General features: G+C 38.2%; 1 protein-coding gene across 1 annotated transcript; it reads left to right on the top strand.

Annotated features, from left to right (window-relative positions):
* The first annotated feature begins 12,542 nt into the window (after window positions 1-12,542).
* Window positions 12,543-22,966, top strand: LOC139714926 (cytochrome P450 2H2-like). The gene is made up of 4 exons (XM_071626574.1): window positions 12,543-12,757; window positions 13,431-13,585; window positions 20,507-20,998; window positions 22,953-22,966. The coding sequence occupies exons 1-4, from the start codon at window positions 12,543-12,545 to the stop codon at window positions 22,964-22,966; spliced, it is 876 nt and encodes a 291-aa protein (XP_071482675.1).

Below are 22,966 nucleotides of genomic sequence, written 5' to 3'. Positions count from 1 at the left end.
TTCTTCTTCTTCTTAATTTACAGTCATTAATTTCCTTTCTTACAACCGTGGAATACAATTCAATATCAAATAATTCATTTTCCGTAGTGTATGTAATTTCTGAATCCACATAAGACAATCCTTTCTCTTAATTCAGTCCATAAACAGCATATTGGCGTTCGCTTACTCAAGAGTTGCATCAAAGTTTGTAAATACACCTTGCAAAGAGGAACAATATTTTCTTTCAATTAATCCAGTTATATTCAACATCTCATTTGTATAATTATATATAAAAACAAAGTTAACGTCCGATATACTCTTATGCGGGGGGAAACGAAAATTATTACCATTTCTTTGCAACAACTAATATATAGACAAAAAAAACCAAATTCCAGTACACAGTATTACTGTTCAGTTGCTAATAGCTTGTACCCTTATAGACATGTCTATATGCCGTTTCCCTCCAGTATCAGTTATTTTTTGTGGTTCGCTGAAAAAGTGTGGATATAAAGGAACACGCTCACAGCTTAAATCAATTTAGTTATTTCATTTCATTTCATTTCATTTGATTTCATATTTCTCAATGAATAATAAAAAATACATCAAATGTAACAAAATTTAATACATGATATCCAGCTGGGAGACATATATAGAATACTGTAAACATATAACACATAGTGGTCAATCTATAAAAGTTGGAGTATTATGTCAGAATTGGGAAAAATGTTCCTATTGAGTTTTGATCTTTTCTTGAATACATGATGCGAGTCCGTTTGAAATGAATCTCAAGATTGTCTGTTGCTGCATTACGGTCCCCTTACCCGATACGTGAGATGCTGTTGATATATAGTAGTTGAGTTTTCGTTGCTCTATTGTTTATCATTAACGATACTATATCAAATGTTGCTCTGGTATGCCTATTGTATATAAAATTGAGACAAAGAAGACAGTATACGTCGCACGATGCCGGCTATTGGTAGAAGCTTTTGACCTCAGGTCTTCGTCATCTCCCCCCCCCCCCCCCCCCCCCCCCTCTCTCTCTCTCTCTCTCTCTCTCTCTCTATATATATATATATATATATATATATATATATATATATATATTTATATATATATAATATTATATATATATATATATATATATATATATATACATATGTACATATATACCCATATATATAATATATTATATATATATATTGTGACATTGGTTAAACGCAGGAGGACGGAACCAATAGAAACAGGAGGAGGGTTGTAGTGGCAATTGATGATGGTATCGACTCCATATAGGATGTTTGAAGTATAGTTTTTATGAGATTTATGATATAGGTAAGGAGAAGAATTGGCAATATTGGTGAGTATTTTGTCAATGATGATATTCAGGCAAGTAATTATGATTATCATTATATACAGGAACATATGTGGGACTAGTGGGAAAAGGTATGCCTATATAGGTGTGATATTTTTGGTACAGGTTGGCATGCAGAGAGGTGCTCTTTTATCAATGAAAGTAATGTTATATGTTTACTCTGATTATAATGTTATCATTTGATCACGATAACTTACTATCAAAATGATGTGAAATATTTTCAGGATTTGGGGTTTCTTTTGTAAATCGGCATTAGTTTATTCGTATTAAAAAGAAAGAAATATATTGTTTTGTTAAATTTGTTAATACATCACAAAGTGATTTGGTAAATTCCATTCATATGATATGGAATCAAAAATAAATGTTGCTGAAAAAAAAGCACGTGTGTATGTGTGAGTTTCCTCTGATACTGACTGCCCTGACATGAGGGGCAGATATAGATTCTCTTCTCTAAGTTTCAATTCATTTCCACACAAATCATAGTGTTGTGTTCACAACATCCATCCATGACAATGTGAAGTAGCACATAAATTATTAGTTTTAAGTTCAGTATATACAAAAAGCATTTACATAGCACAAAATCAATTGAAATAATTCTCAAGGGTACATTCATGACGGATAAATAAAATTGTGTGTGGAGGGAACCTACATAGAAGCAGACGCTTGTGGGAGGATTTACGCTTTAATTTATGCTATGGATTTACGCTTTAATTTGATAAAATTCATTGAAGGGAAGATTTCTCCGTCTGCGTGCTACTTTCATGAAAAAAAAATGAAGGAGGAGGAGGAGAACAAGAAAAAGAAGAAGTAGAGGAAGAAGAAAAAGGAGAAGCAGAAAAAATAAATAATGGGTGCACTATCCTGCAGTCTCGCGCTGTAATTTCACACAATGTAACCGAGCATATTGAGTTTAAGGGCGCTGTCTACCGACAACGGTGTTCTGTTGTCGAGACGCATCGTATTGTGTTGCATTGCTTTTCTATTTTGACATGTAAGCACAATGGGTGCAAATTTACACACGTGCGTAAACACACTCACACTCACACACACTTACACGCATATAACTGTAAAAATGTATACTGTAACAGTATGCATATTTGTTAATAACTCACACACATAAACATGCAACAACTGTATGTTATTCAATGTTTGTGTATAGTGTTTGTGTGTATGTGTGTATCATTGATACTGCAGGCAAACAGCCCCCCCCCCCCCCCTCCGGAAAAACGCAGTATCTGCAATGTAGTTACATCACAGATACTGCGTTTTTCATGGGGGGGGGGGGGTGGGTCAGTTGTTCATGTCATTATAAGAAATTTTATAACACAAAGAAACTTTTTTTTTTCAAATTGTGTATTGATGCTATAAATAACAACGCTTATGTGATCTGCAATAAAGGAACAATATAGCAGCCATCAGATTCGCACATAAGAAATTGGCATTATTTTCAGTGGTGAATGAAATCCATATGCAGAAAATGAATGTATGTGGGGGGGGGGGGGCGAAGTGTACCAATCACCATAATCCGTCCACCTTTGGTAATGATTTTGCGTGAACCAACATTAAACTCGTGTCTAAAAAACTTGAGGGGACATCATCTACACCAAATATGCTACCAAGTCCGCACACACACACACACACACACACACACACAAAGAATACCATTTTCTTTGCTCATTTTTCCACTAATGAACTATATTCATTTCTGGTCAGTTTCCCTCTGTTTGCGTTTGTTACATACTCAAAAAGCTGCATCACTTTGGTGATCGCTCACAGTTATCCCCAAGTTGAATTATCCTTCGGGTTTATGTCAGGTTTAAAGGCACAGTTTACCTTTGGGAACAGTGATTTTAAAAGTTTCTGAGTTATTACATTTGATGCATATATGTAGGTCAGATAAAACCTGAAAGATAGGGAGATACCACTGTGTTTCTCATTAAAGGGATCGTACAGTTTTGGATGAGACCTAATTTCAGGTTTCTAACTTTTTTTGGTGAGATAATGATAAACCTCATATGAAATATGAAAGAGCATGTAATTCTATAAGGAATTCAAAGTTTATTTGATGAAAATTGGTTTTGAAATGGCTGAGATATCAAAAAAAGAGCGATTCAAATAAAGTGTGGGACCCACACTTCATTGCGATCGCTTTGTTTTACTTTGTTTTTGGATGTTTCAGTCATTCCAAACCCGATTTTCATCAAATAAACTTTGAATTCCTCTTAAAATGGTATGCTCTGTACTATATCATAAGTGTTTTCTTGGTATCTCGCAAAAAGTTAAAAGCCCAATTCTCATCTCTACCAATACTGTACTATCACTTTAAACCATAACTGTAGACGGTTTAGTCTAGAAACAATTTTATTATAACTATTGTTCACATTTTGTATATTTAACAATACTTAACACTAATTATACTGATTCAAATCTTAACATTGGTTGTTTCTATCCCTAACGCACATTTCAGAACTATTTTGAAGCACTAAAGTTGGATTTTTGTTTCATCTGCAAATGGTAAATTATGCCTTTAAGTATGTGCGTACCACACACTGCTATAGCTTCTGACCACACGCGCGTTGAGAATTAAGGGTTTCTGGGACGGGCTCTGTGCTAGGGCTTTCAATAGCTCAGCAGGTAGAGCACCGGGCAAGCATCTCAATATCTGGGGTTCGAATCCCGTTGTAGTCCCATTTTCTTTGCTCATTTTTCCACTAAAAAAATGATTCAAAAGTATTCCAATTTGCCTGAGACCGTAAAGAAGGTACTCTTCCTCATACTGAGACGCAAGAGCAAAGAATCCTGGCTTGACTATTCTTCCTAAAGCTTTGCCTCCGAATAACATGTCTCATGTCGCATGTCTACAATGGGGAGGGAAGATGGGGTGACAACTACACTACACCACGGGGCATTTCATGAAGCGTTTTATCCGACAAGCTTGTCGGACAAAATACTTAATTTGAATTCAGCCAATCAAATGCACTTATATTTCGCTATCTTATAACAGTTTGTCAGAAAAATATCCGACCAAAACGCTTCATGAAATGACTCCCAGATGTGACAGTTGCCCGCAGAATTTTCCTATACCAGGATACTGTTACCTTCCTATTGCCATTTTCACATCCTTCTATAATGATATGGACATTTTAATTCCAACCTCGGATGCTATACAACCATGAGTTTTCCCGGGCTTATACACCTTGGATTTGAACACGCCACACAAAATAGGTATAATTATTGGAATACTGTACTTTTTCTTTAACCCTTTCTCTGCCAACGAGTCTAATGTGCACAAATTTCAAATTAACACATACGTAAGGACAAGGAATTACTGTGGTATGTAGAGAGTTAAGTAATGATGACCAATGTTTCTGAATGGCAGTGTATGAGTTTGAAAAAGATGTCAGGTAATCAATACCACAGTACACTATATTATATTACTTACTAAGTACTAATAAACGTGGACAGAAAGAGAATAATTTCTTTTCCAAATAAGACCTCGGTTGTTCGATCGTCATACCTGGGAAAACAGGTCTTACACATAATTTATACGTCGTCTTTTGTATATTTGCTCTCCTGTAAAAGATACTCATTTAGAACGTAGTGTTTTAATAGATAGAAAGAGATATGATGTCTGAGCGTAATGCTTGATTTCAAAATGTATGAAAAAGTTTGCAATGTGCCGTCAGGGAAACTCGACTTTCCGAGAGGAAGGCTAACCTTGCTATTATTTGTGACCGTGCATCACAAAACGAACAAAAAGGTCGCACACACTGATTTTGCGTGAGGACTGAAAATAAGTGAAATGGGTCAACCGAGCCGATCTTGACTTTTTCATATTTTCTGAAAGAGCAAGTCTTCTTTTACATTATGCTAAAATTTGAGGTCATAAAAAGGGCGGATAAGTGTGTGTTTTTTTTTTAGTTTATCTCGAACATTTTTGGTAGAATAGTGTGATTAGGTGTGTCTTTAGAGTCCCTTTTTCATTTCTGAAAAACCTTGTATACACTCTTCAATTTCAACTCTAATAACTTTTGAAATGATTGTGCTACTGCTTTGAAAGTTGGCTTTGATTATGGAGAGAATGTGTTAATGAGGCATGCCTAATTTCAGTTTAATCTGATAATCCCTTTATTGTTGTTACTCGGGTGGTTTATTTCCTGTTTTTTGTCCAATTCATCGCACAGCCAGCACGGTTTGGTGAAGATTAAGCGCATGAATAGACACTGTACTTCAGAGCCTCTTTTCTCAGATCACACTTTTCCTAAGTTTGTGCTTTCTTTCCAATATTTAGATAAGTTAGGAGAGTCCATTTGATTTGAGTTAGATATCATTTTAAAGCTTAAAGTCTCCTCTTTTAGAATATGGTCTTAACTAAAAATTCATGTCTGGCGACTTTTTGTCTGTTTTGTGGTGCAGGGTCACATTTGAAAACTAATGTATCTTCTTTCATGAATAGCACGAAGCCAACATGGCAGCGCATTTTCTTTCGTCGAGTATAGACGAGAAATTTTATTTTCTTTCATGTATGTGCGTATAAAAATGCGCCTCCATGTTGACTTCTTTATAGAATTTCTTTTCCATTTATATGTCAGAGATGGGAAAGTCATCGCCATTCTGTTGTTTCTCTTATTTCCCAATTTCTTTGGAATAAACTCCCTCTTTATTATCGTAATGCTAAAAATGTTGATAGGTTCAAATTACTGTTGAAAACTTATCTGTTTACTCAACCTTAATTCTGTTGTTGTTGTTGTTACTGTCGTTATATTATAATATGTACATAATACTGTATTTTACTTTTATGACATAATTTTTTTCCCGGATTGATGCGCTTAGAAACATCAGTATTAAGCGCTATTTAGATGTTATTCATTATCATTATCATTATTCACTTTGTACAGTCTCGCCCAGCATGGGAATTCTCGGCGATTACGTAAAGCCACGCTCTATCTCCATATACTTTCAAGATAACGGCCTCTTCCGGGGAATCGAGAGTTTCCCTGGCTGACATACCTTCACTAAACAGACATGACAGAGGCGGGATTCCTGTGATACCTATTCAATATAGGGCAACCCGAGAACCTCGTAGGGTGAGATTCGCTATTCCGAAGGTTCGTTAATCTGAAAATGAAATAAGTTTCGTTATTCCGAAGGTGAGTTAATCTGAAAATAAAATAAATTTCGTTATTCCGAAGGTGCGTTAATCTGAAAACAATAATTTCCTACGTGGTGTACCTAAAATGATCGTTAATCCGAAATATGAAATAAGGTTCGTTTATCCGAAAATGAAAAGAAGTTGCGTACTACCGAGTCTTCGGACTTACGAACCTTATTTCAGTTTCTGATTAACGAACTGTCGGAATGACGAATCTTTTATAATTTTCCAATAAACGAGCCTTCGGAATAACAGACCTTTATTTCATTTTCGGATTAACGAACCTTCAGAATACCGGACCGTATAAAGCATTTCGTAACACCCTTTAAAAGAGACCCACAATGCAATACTTGTATTGACCTTTTCACACCAACACTTTTAGACACCCTCGTATCAAAATCGTGCACATGTGTGTGTACTTGCGCATGCGTGTTTGTGTGTGTGTGTGTGTGTGTGTGTGTGCATGTTTCCCATGCGTTCCTGTCAGCCTGTTGGCGGGCTGATTATATAACTATATTTACTATATTGTGATGTGTACTGAGGCAAGAGCAGTTAACCAAATTAGGTGCATGTGTATGTGTGTGTGTGTGTATGGGTGTGTTTGTGTGTGTTTGTGTGTTGCATGTGTACAGATAGGGGTGGGGGAGGAAACAGGAAGGGAGGGAACTGGTGGGGGTGGTCATAGGGACTCAGGAAGGGATATGAGTTAGTAGGTGGGCGGGTATTGGTTGATAAATAATATGGTTCCATTATTCATTACTGTATAATTTTGCTGCATAATTCATTTGGATGATTATTAAGATTGATGCTAGAAGAATTGAATTATCACTGTTAAATTTAAGCATTTTTTTTTTGAGAGCATAGGGGAAGTGACTGTATGTAAATTGATAATTGTTCATGAAAATGTAATTTTTGTTATGTCATTATGTACAGCAATAGCAAATTTGCTATTATGATCACAAATGTATATTTTCGTCATTTCAATTGTAGCAAATGAAAATTGTTATTTTTTTCTATTACTTTGAATGGAACAGAATAAACATTGTTGAAAAACAAAAACAAAAGTGTGTGTGTGTGTGTGTGTGTGTGTGTGTATGTTGATTATTATGAGTAAACTTCAATTGCCGTGTACCTTGTGAGCCACAGTCACTCTGTTTGAGTCCTATATTTAAGTGGGTGAGCAATGATGATCTGCCAAGGTACCATACGGTGACCCTGACACTATCCCTATCATTCAATGATGTGAACAAATCAACCGCAGCAAAATCATAGCTGATTAATTTTCTCACAGTATGCAATACCACTGGACAGGGTGCACTGGGGGTTTGAACGTACGCCTCTACCCAGTAGATTTGTGCATCATTTGCTATTAAAGTCAGAACTGCTGAAAGGTAGCCGCAGTTTAGCAGGTGGCAGCTCCGTAGTCCTTGGAGAACAATTTGTAAGTATTTCAGATATTTTTCTTAGTTTTCCTTGGGCAACAAGCCTGTATTTGCCGTGTTTATTTGTTGACATTTCCAAATTGGATAATTATGTGCGTATAAATTAAACAGTGTCTTGCAACTAGATATTTTCTTTCTCTTTTCCTCCTCCTCGCACTTCACCTTGATGTCATACTTGTATTAAAAAAAAATGTTATCGAATTTACCACCGTCACGCTGTAAACTATTCGAATGTTTATACCATCTAATTTAAAGCACTACCAAAAGCTGTATCACACACATGCTCTGTCTACAGAGAAATAACATCCCACGGTAAGGTGCCATAACTTTTCTCGCTTTTTAGCTCACCTAAGCCGAAGGCTCAAGTTAGCCATTGCTATCGGTCGGCGTCCGTCGTGCATCGTGCGTCATCCGTTTTACATTTTCAGCCTTTTCCTTAAACCCCATGAAAGATTTTTACCAAACTTGGCAGGTATAAGGGGAAAGTGGTGGTGTAAAACGGACCACCTTGTCTCCTCATATCTCTATAGTGAAAAAAAAATGATCGGAGGGTTTTTGTTATTGTTTGTGTGTGTGTGTGGGGCCGTTTTGTTTGTTTTTGTTTGGTTGAACTACAAAGCTCCTACTTTAGAATCCTTTGGTTTTCAATAGATTTTATAAAGTTAGAAATTTCCTTGGCAATGATTACCAATAAGTTTTCATTTGCACTATAAGCACACAGTTAAGAGTGACTTAGTACAACTAGATTATTGTCATCCACACATGCCTCATATTCAATCATGTATTTCAAATATCCAATTTTGAGTAGATGCATAACATTATATTGAAACTGTTGCTCTCCTTCGCCACTGAAATACCTGCACGGAGACTTCTTTATTTATTGTAATGAGCATGGTCACATTTTATTGTTAACTCATAAAAGACATTCCAGTGTGCTTGCGAGTTGTTTTGAATCAGTAACAGTACATTCAATTCAATATTTTTTTCCCATCAAACAAAAAAAGTAATGCATGATACGAAGTACGCATTTGTTAATTCAAATATTGTTGAGCAATTTGAAAAAAAGAAAGTCTTAAGATATGATACATGTATGGATAATATATGTAAGGATAAAACGGGAAAGCAATAAGCACTTTGCAATTGAAACGATGAATAAATAAAACGATGGAAAGGAGTGATATAATGGGAAGCGAAGCTAAGTAAAACGTTGATACTCGAATAGAAAAAAAAAACAACCCCACAATATGCTAAGAACATATACACCCAAAATTAATCTAAACACGTGTATCACCCCTAAATGTAATATCAACGCTAAATGTAATATCGACCCTAAATGTAATACACCTTAACCCTAAATGTAATAACAACCCTAAATGTAATACATTTTAACGCTAAATGTAATAATCGAGTCAACCCTAAATGTAATACATTTTAACCCTAAATGTAATAACCGGAGACAACCCTAAATGTAATACATGTCAACCCTAAATGTAATATCGACTCTAAATGTAATACATGTCAACCCTAAATGTAATATCGACCCTAAATGTAATACTTTTTAACCCTAAATGTAATATCGACTCTAAATGTAATATTCTTTAACCCTAAATGTAATATCGACCCTAAATGTAATACTTTTTAACCCTAAATGTAATATCGACCCTAAATGTAATACATCTTAACCCTAAATGTAATATCGACCCCTAAATGTAATACACCTTAACCCTAAATGTAATAACAACCCTAAATGTAATACATTTCAACCCTAAATGTAATATCGACCCTAAATGTAATACATGTCAACGCTAAATGTAACATCGACCCTAAATGTAATACATCTTAACGCTAAATGTAATAACAACCCTAAATGTATACGTTTTAACGCTAAATGATAATAAAAATACTTAATGTAATTCATAGTCAACCCTATAAATAGAGATACATTCTGACGCTTAATGTAATTACGACCTAAATGTAAATACACCTGATTATAGAGAGTGTAAGCAACGCAGAATATCGGGCAAAAGGTCAGGGGGTATACTGAAGGAGATATTATGACGCAAATTTTCTCTCGCACTCTTGAAAGAACAGCAATAGTTGCTTAGACTTTGTTTTGTTGTTTACCCAGGTAAAAGATCACACTAGTCATATTAATCTTTGTTTGCTGCAAAGTTAATTAGGTCCATTTGACATAGTTTTCTTAATACTATCATACAATCACATAAACATTTTGTATTCCAATCTTATTCAGTGTTCATGTATTGCTTAAGGTTTTGTTGAAAAAGAAAAAAATGGGCAAAATTTAAGTCAGGATTGCCTTACTCATACATTACATATGCATAGAAAAGTCAATATACAGAATGGATGAGCTCGAGAAGATGAATTAGAAAATAGAACCATCGATTTCGATTTGCTTTACTGCATTTTTAAATTCGATTTCGTGTACCCTCCCACTGACGCAAATTGTCCAGTTTCGTGTCACTAAGTATAGTACTGATTACCAGAAGTACCGGTGAACAATGTCATGAGGCTAATATTTCGGACAGTGATTTGCTGCCATGTCAATGTGTGACAGCTATTTCGTCATTGAAACATTACATATCAGATAATGATGGTTCGTAAAGAATTTGCGAAATCTTTCTAAATCTTTCTAATTTCTAATTTTCTCAATCTACTCGCTCTATCATCCCGTTTCATGAGTAGGTATATTTCTTTTTCTTGCAATATTATTTATATTCAGAATTTCCTTGCAGAGAATTTTGCCCATTTGTTTTTCTTTTTCATCAAAACTTTAAACTAACATGAACACTGAATGAAGATTGGAATACAAAATGTTTATGTGATTGTATGATAAAGGTATAGATTAAAAAGAAAAACTATGTCAAATGTACCTAATTAACTTTGCAGCAAACAAAGGAATTAATAAGACTATGTGATCTTTACCTGGGTAAACAACAAAAACAAATCTAAGCAACTATTGCTGTTCTTTCAAGAGTGCTGTAAAAAGTTGCGTCATATCCCCTTCATATACCCCTGACCTTTTGCCCGATATTCTGCGTTGGTTACACTCTCTATAATGAGGTTTTTACATTTAGGGTGGTAATTACATTAAGCGTCAAGATGTATCACATTTATAGGGTTGACATGAATTACATTTAGGATTGTTATTACATTTAGCGTTAAAATGTATTACATTTAGGGTTGTTATTACATTTAGCGTTAAGATGTATTACATTTAGGGTCGATGTTACATTTAGCGTTGACATGTAATGCATTTTATAGGGTCGATATTACATTTAGGGTTGACATGTATTACATTTAGGGTTGTTATTACATTTAGGGTTAAGGTGTATTACATTTAGGGTCGATATTACATTTAGTGTTAAAAAGTATTACATTTAGGGTCGATATTACATTTAGGGTTGACATGTATTACATTTAGGGTCGATATTACATTTAGGGTTGTCTCCGGTTATTACATTTAGGGTTGAAATGTATTACATTTAGGGTTGACTCGATTATTACATTTAGCGTTAAAATGTGTTTACATTTAGGGTTGTTATTACATTTAGGGTTAAGGTGTATTACATTTAGGGTCGATATTACATTTAGGGTTAAAAAGTATTACATTTAGGGTCGATATTACATTTAGGGTTGACATGTATTACATTTAGGGTCGATATTACATTTAGGGTTAAAAAGTATTACATTTAGGGTCGATATTACATTTAGGGTTGACATGTATTACATTTAGGGTCGATATTACATTTAGGGTTGACATGTATTACATTTAGGGTTGTTATTACATTTAGGGTCGATATTACATTAAGCGTTGATATTACATTTAGGGGTGATACAACACGTACCCTTACAGTATTTGAAAATTATATATATGCATATATTATATATAATTATATATTATTGAATATATATATACATATTTTATATATATATACATGTATATAATCAAATATATATCTATTATCTATAATATACATACATAATTATATGTTATACATACATATACAATGTATATATGCATATGTATGCATATGATACTTTGATCTTAAGCATATCGTAAACAGAAGTTGTTTTTAAGTACAAGTAAATATAACGTATCACTGTACGGACATTGTTCATATTCAATAACACGCAATTATAAGTTTCATTTGTCGTATAATTGGTGATGATAGCTGAAGGTTTTAGAATGCCCGCCAGACTAAATTAGTAGATAATGCACTGACCGCCATGCGTATCCATGGCATTGTCAGCAAACACCATTCTGAATAGGTTGGGATAATGGTTTGTAGAGTTGTTACTCTCAAACAAATGAAAGGGCTCAGCTTTTTGTAGGCTTATATTTTATTCTTTCTCTAATTTTCTTTTTCTTCAGCAGATATTGACCCATTTCACGTTTCATCTATTTTCAATCACTACTTGAAATGTTTTCAACAGCATGAATTTCATTTCGTTTCACTGCTCAGCATAGATGATTTGGTTGTATTAATGAAGAAAAGAAAATGTCCAATAAAACAACACGACATTATCTCTGCCCTGCAGAAATCCAGGTCAGCACACGGCACATCGTCATCAACGGAAAATGGCGCTTCCCGATATCTTATCATCTTTCAAGGAGGGCGCCCTCCTGGCAGCGGTTGCTGCTCTAGCAATCACGTGGTACATACGAACATTCTGGGTCCATGTTACCGACAAACTCCCGCCAGGGCCCTGCAGAAAGCCGTCCCCTTTCCACTTTATCGGCCGACTTTTCTCCTTTCAAAATTTCCTGCAACGGATCATGAGTATTAACAAAGAGTAAGTTTTTACGCTTCACTGATATCTTTTTTTTCTTAAATCCCAAACCTTTATTCCTTCATAAAAGAAATGGCAATTATGTAAAGTAGATTGAGTACATTAACATAATCTAGAACTTAAAAAAAAAGACACATACACGACGTTGCTTTATACATACACATGTACGCACACAACGCACACTCATATGAATACACAAGCCTTTGAGTAATTTTTTAATATTCAGGAACGAGCAGACGTACAGTGCTATAGAAGATGGATATACGAACACATTATTGCTTTAAGCAGCCATGAGCGAAATCATGGCGACTGTGTCTTCGGTCACAGCATGAGACAAATAACACTCGTGCCCAAATGAAAAGTCAAAAAAAGTAAGTACAGGGTATTAGATTAGCGTAAAAGTTGGCATAGATCATTTTCTTTCTTTTATTTCTATGACGCATTACATTGAATGCGAATAGAACTCGATCCTATAAGGTTTAATATGTCTATGACAGGCCAAGTGTCCCATAAATCGAAAAACTCGATTTATCGACAAACTCGATTTATCGACCTATAAACTTAGTTTATCGCCGAAAGCAAAGATTATTAAATTTGCCGATAAACCGAGTTATTCGACATGCGGGACGCTTCACTGACCATGATGTGGCTGCTTCTTATCAATCCAATTTACAAGGTACGGAGACATCGCTTTCCTGCATGAAGGAGGTCAGAGACTCGTGTTCGTCTCAAGCCCATCTCTAGTCGACGAAGTACTGGTCAAGCAAGCAAACCTGACTTCCGGTCGCCCAAAGCTTCCGATCTTCAAAAACATCATGGACCATACCAAAGGTACTATAGGAGATAACTCAATCGCTCTATCTGTGCATACGTGGCTATCAATCAATCTTTTACTATATTCTGCAATTATTTCATTTGACACATCATCTATCCATGGGTCTTAAGGCAGGCATGGGACAGTTTTTACATTTCATTTCAATTGACTATTAATTTTGTAAAAGGAATTTTACAGGTGAAATGCAGCTAGCTATCACCCTCAAGAAATGTTTTGTTTCCACTCAACGGGTTTTACATACATGAATGCTTTTATAAGTAGTACAATCATCTATGAATCTATGAATAAATGTACATTTCTCTTATCCGTTAACTATTCACATTAACTTTCAGCTAATGTATGTTTATCTATACCCTTGGTATATCGATATAACGTCGGAGTTTGCCTTTACAGAAATGCATTTCACACCAGTAATATTACATATACGCAATAGTACAGGAAGGGGCTGCTTATGACGGAGGGGTAGCATGGATAGGGTGGAGAAGGGACATTTCTATATTGCAGAAAAGTTACGGACTTGTAATAGCGCAGGAATGTACAGTCAAACCTGCCTTAGGGACCTCCTGTCTGTGGCGACCACCTGTCTATAACGATCTCTCTTTTCATTTCCCTTGGATGACCGCTATAAATATGTTTGACTGTGTTTTAAACAGGCCTGTATATAGCTTTGTGACTGCAGTAAGTCATGATTAGGTGACACGTGTGAAATACCTATCCCTTCTGTTTCTGTGGAAATTATTTATCTATTTCTTAATTTCTTTCTTTTTGTGCAAATTTTGTTTAGCGATTGTCTCATATTTTGATAATTTGCTGCTGATACTTTACACTGTCTTGATGTGATTTGATGTCGGAACCAAATCTAAACTTTGGCTGAAACGGAAACTATGGCTACATAGGGAGATTTGTTTTCAATTATTATATCTTGTATGGACAAAACCTGTAGATAGGATGTTACTGGGCTGGAATCAGCCTGATGCGTCTAAAGCATCACACACTACATAGATACTAATACCAAAAACAAATGTATCTACCGACGCACAAGCACAAAGAGCAGGCACGAAAGTAGAAAGCATCGACGTAAATATGACAATCATCTAAATTGAACTTTTACCTGGTAGGCAAAGCATTTGATGACAATAAATGCGAAATACCTATAGGGCTTTTTACACTTGTGTTTCTTAACCCCGGACTTTCTCTGACCCAGGACTATCGTTAGTCCCGTACCAATTTTTTCAGCTTTTTACACTCGCCAATTAGTCCCGTACTATCTCTTGTCCGGGGCTAAGGAGAAAACTGACCTTTTTACACTCGTATTTCTTAGCCCCGGACTTTCCAAACCACATGAATATTCATAATTACGCTGTGTACTGTACACGTACACGCACGCACCGGCAGCACTTGATTACCTCGTTTCTGATTGGTCAGTGAGGGTCGGACTTCGTCTCCGTCGCTTAGCCCAGGATTATTTTTTCGTTCTGTTTACACTCACTTGCTTGGCACCGCAATTGCGGTGCTAACCCCTGCTATTTTGCAGGGCCAGATAGTACCGTACTATCGGTGGGGCTAGCCCACTTTGGCAAAAACGAGTGTAAACAGAAAGTGGGCTAAGGATAGTCCCGTACCAACGGTGGGGCTAAGGCCCCCCCCCCCCCCCTTAGCCCCACCGTTGGTCCGGGGCTAAGCAAAATTTTACAAGTGTAAAAAGCCCTTATGTAATTTACTAGGCACATGCTTGATGAGTGGAATATCTGCAGCATTACTCAGTACACAAATATTACACTCACAAATTAATCTTACCGGAACACAAGCACAAAACCCAGACAAGAAAGTATAAAGCGTCGATGTAAACGAGACATTGATTGATTTGAAACGTAACAAAGTAGTTGGGCAAGGCATTTCAAAATGACAATAATCGCGAAATGTTTTGTAATGAATCTTCTGGAGTTTAATATGTCTCACTCATCAATCATTTATGCAATCAATACTACACCCACAGATGGTTCTAGGAACACGTAGGCACAAACTTCAGACATGGAGTAGATAACGTTTGCGTAGATCTCATGGCCTTAATTGCTATCTACCGGCACTACACACAAAACCCAGACATGAAAATATAAAGCGTCGAAGTTAATCTGATATTAATGAATATTCGAAATTTTACACGGTATGCAGATTATACAAGGCATTTTATGACGGCGGTTCTAGGAACAGTACCCCCTGGAAAACCACCCTCCGGATAACTACCACCCGGATAATTACCCCCCAGGACAATTCCCCCCTAGGGCAACTACCCCCCGGACAACTACCCTCCAAGGGCAATTACCCTCCAGGGTAATTACCCCCTAGGACAACTACCCCCCGGACAACTACCCTCCTAGGGCAATCACCCCCCAGGGCAATTCCCCCTTAGGAAAATTACCCCCTGGATAACTACCCCTCGGATAACTACCCCTGGATAACTACCCCCTCGGATAACTACCCCCTGGATAACTACCCCCCGGAAAACTACCCCCTGGGTAACTACCCCCGGAGAACTACCCCCTGGATAACTACCCCCCGGAGAACTACCCCCTGGGTAACTACCCCCCGGAGAACTACCCCCTGGGTAACTACCCCCAGGATAACTACCCCCCGGATAACTACCCCCCGGATAATTACCCCTCGGATAATTACCCCCCGGATAATTACCCCCCGGATAATCACCCCCCCCCCCCCGGATAATTACCCTCCGGATAACTACCCCCCCCCCCCCCGATAATTACCACTAGGATAATTATCCCAAGGTTAATTACCCCCTCCTCCGATAACTAGACCCCAGAGAACTTCCACCCGATAACTACACCCTCCGATAACTTCCCATGGATGATTACCCCGGATAAGCAAGCCTACAACTCCCCCTCCCCTATAACTATCAAGACGAAAATTACCCCCAGGACATCATTTTATGAAAACAACATCTTAAAGATTTACGATTTGTATCGTTTGCACTTAGGACAAGTTATGTAAAAGCTTAATTTCTCCCTCTGTATTTTGACTCTATGTTCATAAAAAAACGAAGCTGTCCCTTCATATCCTACCCGGTAATCCAGTAAATGTCAATGCCTTTAACCAAACTATTTTCGCTAAATCTGTATTTTCTTTTACTGTTCCAAAATTTCGGATTTCTCTTGATAGTATAGTATAAAAGAAGTTTTAAGTTTGAATGCCTTTACCATTGAACTAAAGACATTTTGAAGAAATGTTACTCTTCAGAATGAGTTAAACTTTTTGCAATATTTTTTTAACCACAATTGTCTATCGTTTACCACAACTCCATGTAACACTTCTTTATTTTGAGGAGCTTATATCTCATGCTTCACGTGCCCTGGTTTTGACCCATCATCTTCCTCTTCCCTCTCGCTTTTCTCTGTCCACCGTGAAGGTAGTCTATTCCTGTCATTCATAACTCACCTTTCCTCTTTCTCTCATTACAAGGGATTTATCTCGTGTGTGTTCATGTGCAGTGCACTCCCGTTAAAACGAAATGCTCAGGACCGGCAGTTTTTTTTTTTGTTTTAACGAAATTTCGTTGTAACCGAACAAATATAATATGCAATGTATAACGAAAAGAAGGAAACCACGCATAAAAAATTCTGTTTGTTGAATCCTCATCATACGCTGGAAAGCTATGTGAAATGGGAGAATACCTTTTTAATTTCGTTTAAATATTACATTTTAAAAAGAGCATAAACTTGTTTGTGTTGTCACACATGTGTAGAAAATGACGGTGTAGGATTTGGTTACAGTTCGCTATTCCAAAGGTTATTTTCTTACTAAAGTACGTTACTCCGAAGACTCCTTATTCCGAAGTTTCGCCATTCCCGGGATTCCGATGGTTTGTTTATGTGAAGGTTCGCATTTCCGCAGAATCATTATTCCGAAAGTTCATAATTTAGATCAAAATAATATATTGTTCATTTTCCGAAGGTTCGTTGATCTGAAAATGAAATGAGGTTCGTCATTCTGAATGTTTATAAATCAAAAAAAGAAAAAGGTTCACTATAGTCAGAAAGTCCGTTGTTCCGAAGGCTTTTTCATCCGAAAATGAAATAAGGTTCGTTATTCCGAAGAAATTTTGTTAATGAAAAAAAAAAAATGAGAAAGGTTAGTTATTTCGAAGATTTATTTATCTTAAGACGATTATAAAGATTGCAATTCTTAAGTTTTGTTAGTGTACTCTCCTTTTTCTACCATGGATTAACGATACTTTTTGTAATGTTCCGATTAACGAACGTTTTGAATTCCTATCATTTTCGGACTAACGAACCGTATAACACTAAGAATAAGGACCATATTTTATTATCGAATTAACGAACCTTTGGAATAACGCCAAAATGTGCTTAATAACAAACCCTCTTTCATTTCCGAACTAACGGACATTTAGTTGTATCAGAATCTGTGTGTTTTGTATTAAAGGACTTCGGAACAATGAAACAAACCTTATCTGAATTCAAATTATTTTATTACAACAACGCAAGTTCCCCTCGGAAACTTTGCGTGATACACGGAGTGAACATTCAATGATGCGTTCGCTCATGCAGAGACGCTTTAATAATGCTTGTTCCGCTACTTATTTTCGAATGCGATCCGCATTTCGTTATAACGGAGCGCATTTCTTTTGTTTTTCTTTGTCAGTGGCGCTTAGAAAAGACTTCGTGATAACGAAAATTTTGTTATAACCGTCTTCGTTATAAGCGAATTTTGTACCATAGACTTTATGGCGATAATTTTGGGACCAGAAGTTTTGCTTCGTTATAACGAAATTTCGTTATAACCGTGTTTCGTTGTAACGGGAGTGCACTGTATCTTTATTTGTGTACTTCGTCTCTGTCTTAATTTGCTTTCTTTGCATTGTTTCATCAATTTTGTAACTATTTTACTGTTATACCGTTAACGCTCATTTCAGAATTGCCCTACTGCATTATTGGGCATATTAACAACTAGTATATCAAGGATGTGGGAAGAGATTGTCACCTCCTTGGTATGATCACTGCAGAGCATTACCTCCCTTGACAATTACTCCTTATTAAAATTAGGCCTCCAAACAATCACCCCTCTTACAATAACTCTCCCCCAGAAAATTACGTCTCTCATTGTTATTTTCGAACACGTTTGCTATTTGAATTGGAAAAAAAAACAACATTTTTCATAATCGTCTGTTTTTGGTCGAGACCTAACTTCAGGTTTTAAACATCTTTTGGGTGAGATAATTAGAAACCCCTTACGAAATATTAAAGAGCATGTTATTCCAAGAAGGATTCAATTTTTTGAAAAAAAAAAAATACTCTTGAAATGGCCGGGGATAAAACAGAGCAGCCCTATAATGTAAAAAAGGATTCTGTCAACTACAACTCTCCCTAGATCTATTCAAAAAGAGGGTGCAGGACAAAAGACTTCGTTAACAACTAGGGGTGTTTTGTAAAAAAAAAAAAGAAATACCGTTAAACTCGTAATATTTTACTCTTTCTAATGAGACTAACTTATATTTAAACTGGATTTCCTCTTAAAGTGTCGAGAACATTTAATTTGAAAACTAGCACAATTCTACTTGTATGTAAAACAAGCTGTAATCTTACTCTCAGGACAGATTAGGGCACCTTTTGATAAAAGTTGCCAGTTATGATATCTTGTTAGTCTCTAATAATTTCAATAAAACCATGGGTTCTGCTTGATTGATAAGCTCGAGTCACTGACTTGTTACCATGGACCTGCTTTGATCGACCTACAACGATTGGTAATTGTGTGGAACTGACAGCTTGTCAGGACTGATAACTTTCATAAAAACCGTGCCCGGATCCTATCAAAAAATTATGGCTTTATATCGAAGAGTCCCTCGCTAATGTTAAGGGAATATGAATTGCAGTGAAATCAACTCTCCTTTTTCTTATGTTTATCGTCTATCATGTGTTATAACGGTAGAAAATAAACGACAAGCCAAAAGAGTGATGGACAGTGTAAGAGAAAGGTGCATCTTCTGATATGGTGTTATGAACTTATGGAAAAATATACGACGGGTGGTAACTTTCGGGGGGCGGGGAGGGAGGGTTGTCCAGTAGGTAAGTATCAGGAGGGGGCGGGGGGGGGGGGGGGTTCGGGGTATGGTTAAAGGGGGGGGGGGTAGTAATCCGGGTGGTAGTTATCCTGGGGGTAGTTATCCGGGGAGTAATTATCCGGGTGGTAGTTATCCTGGGGGTAGTTATCCGGGGGGTAGTTATCCGGGGGGTAGATCTCCGGGGGGTAGTTACCCAGGGGGTAGTTCTCCGGGGGGGTAGTTACCCAGGGGGTAGTTCTCCGGGGGGTAGTTATCCAGGGGGTAGTTATCCGGGGGGTAATTATCCAGGGGGTAGTTATCCGGGTGGTAGTTATCTGGGGGGTAGTTATCCGGGGGGTAGTCATCCAGGGGGTAGTTACCCAGGGGGTAGTTATCCGGGGGGTAGATGTCCTAGGGTAATTGCCCTTGGGGGTAGTTGCCCTAGGAGGGTAGATGACCGGGTGGTAGTTGTCCTAGGGGGTAATGGCCCTGGAGGGTGATTGCCCTAGGAAGGGTAGTTGTCCGGGGGGTAGTTGCCCTAAGGGGGAATAGACCTGGGGGGGTAATTATCCGGGTGGTAGTTATCCGGAGGGTAGTTGCCCAGGGGGTAAGTGCCCGGATACGTATGACGGCAATTACGATCATCGGTGCAATATGGCGGATTACTAAACATCCATCCAAGTCGCTATTGTCATGATTGTGTGAAAGGGGCTTAATGAGGTAGAGAGGATAGACATGAATCTGTTGTCAATAAAGTACAGTCAACTCCGAGTAAGTCGACCGCGCATATGTCGAATAATCACCCAAGTCGGAAGAAACTTACGGCGGTCTCCTTCCTTTGTCGTAGGTGGCGTAGTTTTCTGCGAGGGCGACGTCTGGTTTGACACTCGCCGCTTTGTTCTGACGGCTCTGCGTCACTTCGGGATGGGAAAAAAGGTAATTGCCAATGAAACCAAGGGAGAGGCGACGCTGCTCGTTCAAGAGTTTGCAGCAAAAGATCGTCTTTCCTTTAACCCCGCAAGGTTAGTTAACCGTGCTGTCTGCAATGTCATCGCCCGAATCACTGTTGGACGTAGATTCGCGTATTCCGACGAAAAAGTAGGAAACGTCATTTCCAGCATCAACACCATATTCGGAAGTGACATTGCATTGGTCCCCGATGCGCCACTCTTCTTATTGAAGAAAGAGCGCTGTGCCGTTACGCACGTCCGAGATTTCCTCAACACGGAGATTAAGCAACATGAAGAAACATTCGATGGAGATTACCTGCGAGATTTGGTCGATATGTTTCTTGCCGAGGAGAAAAAACAAACAGCGGACAGCAAGAAGACCCTTCCCAGTAAGGAACACATTTGGAAGCCGCTTTTTGACGTTTTTTTGGCCGGTACCGACACAACATCGATGTCGATAACATGGGCAATTCTTTTCTTGGCTGGTTTACCGAGCTGTCAAGAAAAGGTTAGTACTGGTTGTCAAAGGAAATTAGATAATAATGTGCAAATTGTCTTTTACTGATTGGATGTCAGTTTGAACATGATGAGACACATTTCACAAAGAGAATAAGAAATGTGGGGAAAATGTTCAAAAATTGTTACCTCACTTGATCTGGTCTAACCACAAAAATATCAAGATATATCCTGCCATCATGATGTACGTAAGTCTGTTAAGTCTATCCCTGCCCATGGGTCACGGGACGGTGGGGGTGGTTCGGGGGCACGTCCCACACACACACTCACCCGCACTCGGCACTTAAAAGAAAAGGAGGAAAACCTGACTTTCTGGGTGTGGGGAATATTGCACCTGCGCCCCCCCCCCTACACTCACACATACACACACATACACACACACACACATACACTATTGCCTCTTTAAAATAGAGAGAGAGAGAGAGGAATCGATAAAAATGGGGGGGGGGGAGAAAAGAAGTGACTTTCCGGGTGCACATCGCAAGTTTGACTCCCACAAGTCATGCAGCCCACGAGTCATACAGCCCGTGAGTTCGACAATTAAGCAAACAAGGCCCACGAGATCGACAAATTAAACCCCATGTTGTAATGTCGAACTCGTGGGTTCTATGACTCGTGGGTATCGATCTTATGGGATGACCCCGACTTTCCGAGGATAAGTTCGTCTTGAGATTCTTCAGGGAGGATGAAGGGTGAATTGATACTTGACCGAACCACGAGCACTACCCCTAGCTGACACCTATCCCCCTCCCCCACATAAAAAGCCATAGCAACACAAAACAAAGCATTCCTCTGCCCTAGGCTGCTATTGAATACTTTTCCTGCGGATGTTCGCATATAACTCTCCTAAAGACGAACTAAACCAAGTGACTTGTATTGTGCCGCTTATGAAGTCACTTCTTGGAATGTTAAGCCCAATGCCCGCTTTGCGACCTGAGCCTGCGAGCTGGTGCGAGCTGTATGAAGCGCCAAGTGTCGCATGGCCTATTTCGCTACGAAATCAGTCATTTCGTCGACACGAAATGACTGATTTCGTAGCGAAATAGGCCATGCGACACTTGGCGCTCCATACAGCAGGCTCAGGTCGCACAGTTGGCATTGGGTTTTACTGGAATGTTTTTGTCAGGCTCTTAAGATCTGTTTACAATAGTAAGCATCAAATTCACATCCACTTCTTGTGGAAACGCTTAGTTTACACACAAACTTTCTACATTTTTGCACTATGAACTATTGCGCATTCGTTTCCCCACCCGGCATCTGCTCAGTGATCGATGACTGATATCTATGATCGTACTGTGCATATTTCAAGGCTCTGTCACACCCTTTCCGGGCAAGCTACGCGGGCTTGTTGCATGTGGGGATTTTCCAGGATACAGGACAATTTCTGAGGGCAGACAAGGATTTGGGCGAGTCGTGCATGCGTTTTACCTACTGGACGCGTGCTACTTAAGTTGTACTTGCGGGTATTCTGTGTGACAGGCGTACAAGGCGCGTGGGGGCTGACAATTAGTCAATTCAAGGAATTCCTCTAAAGGACTATTTATTTGGCAGAGGGTCCCATAGAATGTCCTAGAGAATTATACTGGCCGCAGCCAACTCTCACCTAACGAGCAGTATGGCAGTAACTGACCCTCAACATGCACGCAATTTGCTCATACATCTCGCTCCACGCCTGCAGAACTGACCAGGTACACAGATGTTCTAATTATCAACACCGTTCCTTGCCAGTAACACACCCGTATTATGCTTGTAGAATGTCGTCTGCGTGGACCTCTGCTGGCAGTCTCCATGACTCACCCTGTAACCCTGTCACTTGTCATTGTGCAGGCCATAACTTGTAA

The sequence above is a fragment of the Diadema antillarum genome, unplaced genomic scaffold, assembly GCF_040938485.1.
Source record: "Diadema antillarum isolate AM-2024a unplaced genomic scaffold, OU_Dant_1.0 seq00002535_RagTag, whole genome shotgun sequence".
NCBI classification, from domain to species: domain Eukaryota; kingdom Metazoa; phylum Echinodermata; class Echinoidea; order Diadematoida; family Diadematidae; genus Diadema; species Diadema antillarum.
This window is presented reverse-complemented; position numbering and strand designations above follow the sequence as displayed.

Excerpts from the sequence above, each read along its gene's own strand:
- LOC139714926 (XM_071626574.1), top strand. The coding sequence starts at position 12,543 with ATGGCGCTTCCCGATATCTTATCATCTTTCAAGGAGGGCGCCCTCCTG. Across the intron at positions 12,758-13,430 it reads ATCATGAGTATTAACAAAGA|GTACGGAGACATCGCTTTCC; the intron begins GTAAGTTTTTAC and ends CCAATTTACAAG. Across the intron at positions 13,586-20,506 it reads CATCATGGACCATACCAAAG|GTGGCGTAGTTTTCTGCGAG; the intron begins GTACTATAGGAG and ends CCTTTGTCGTAG.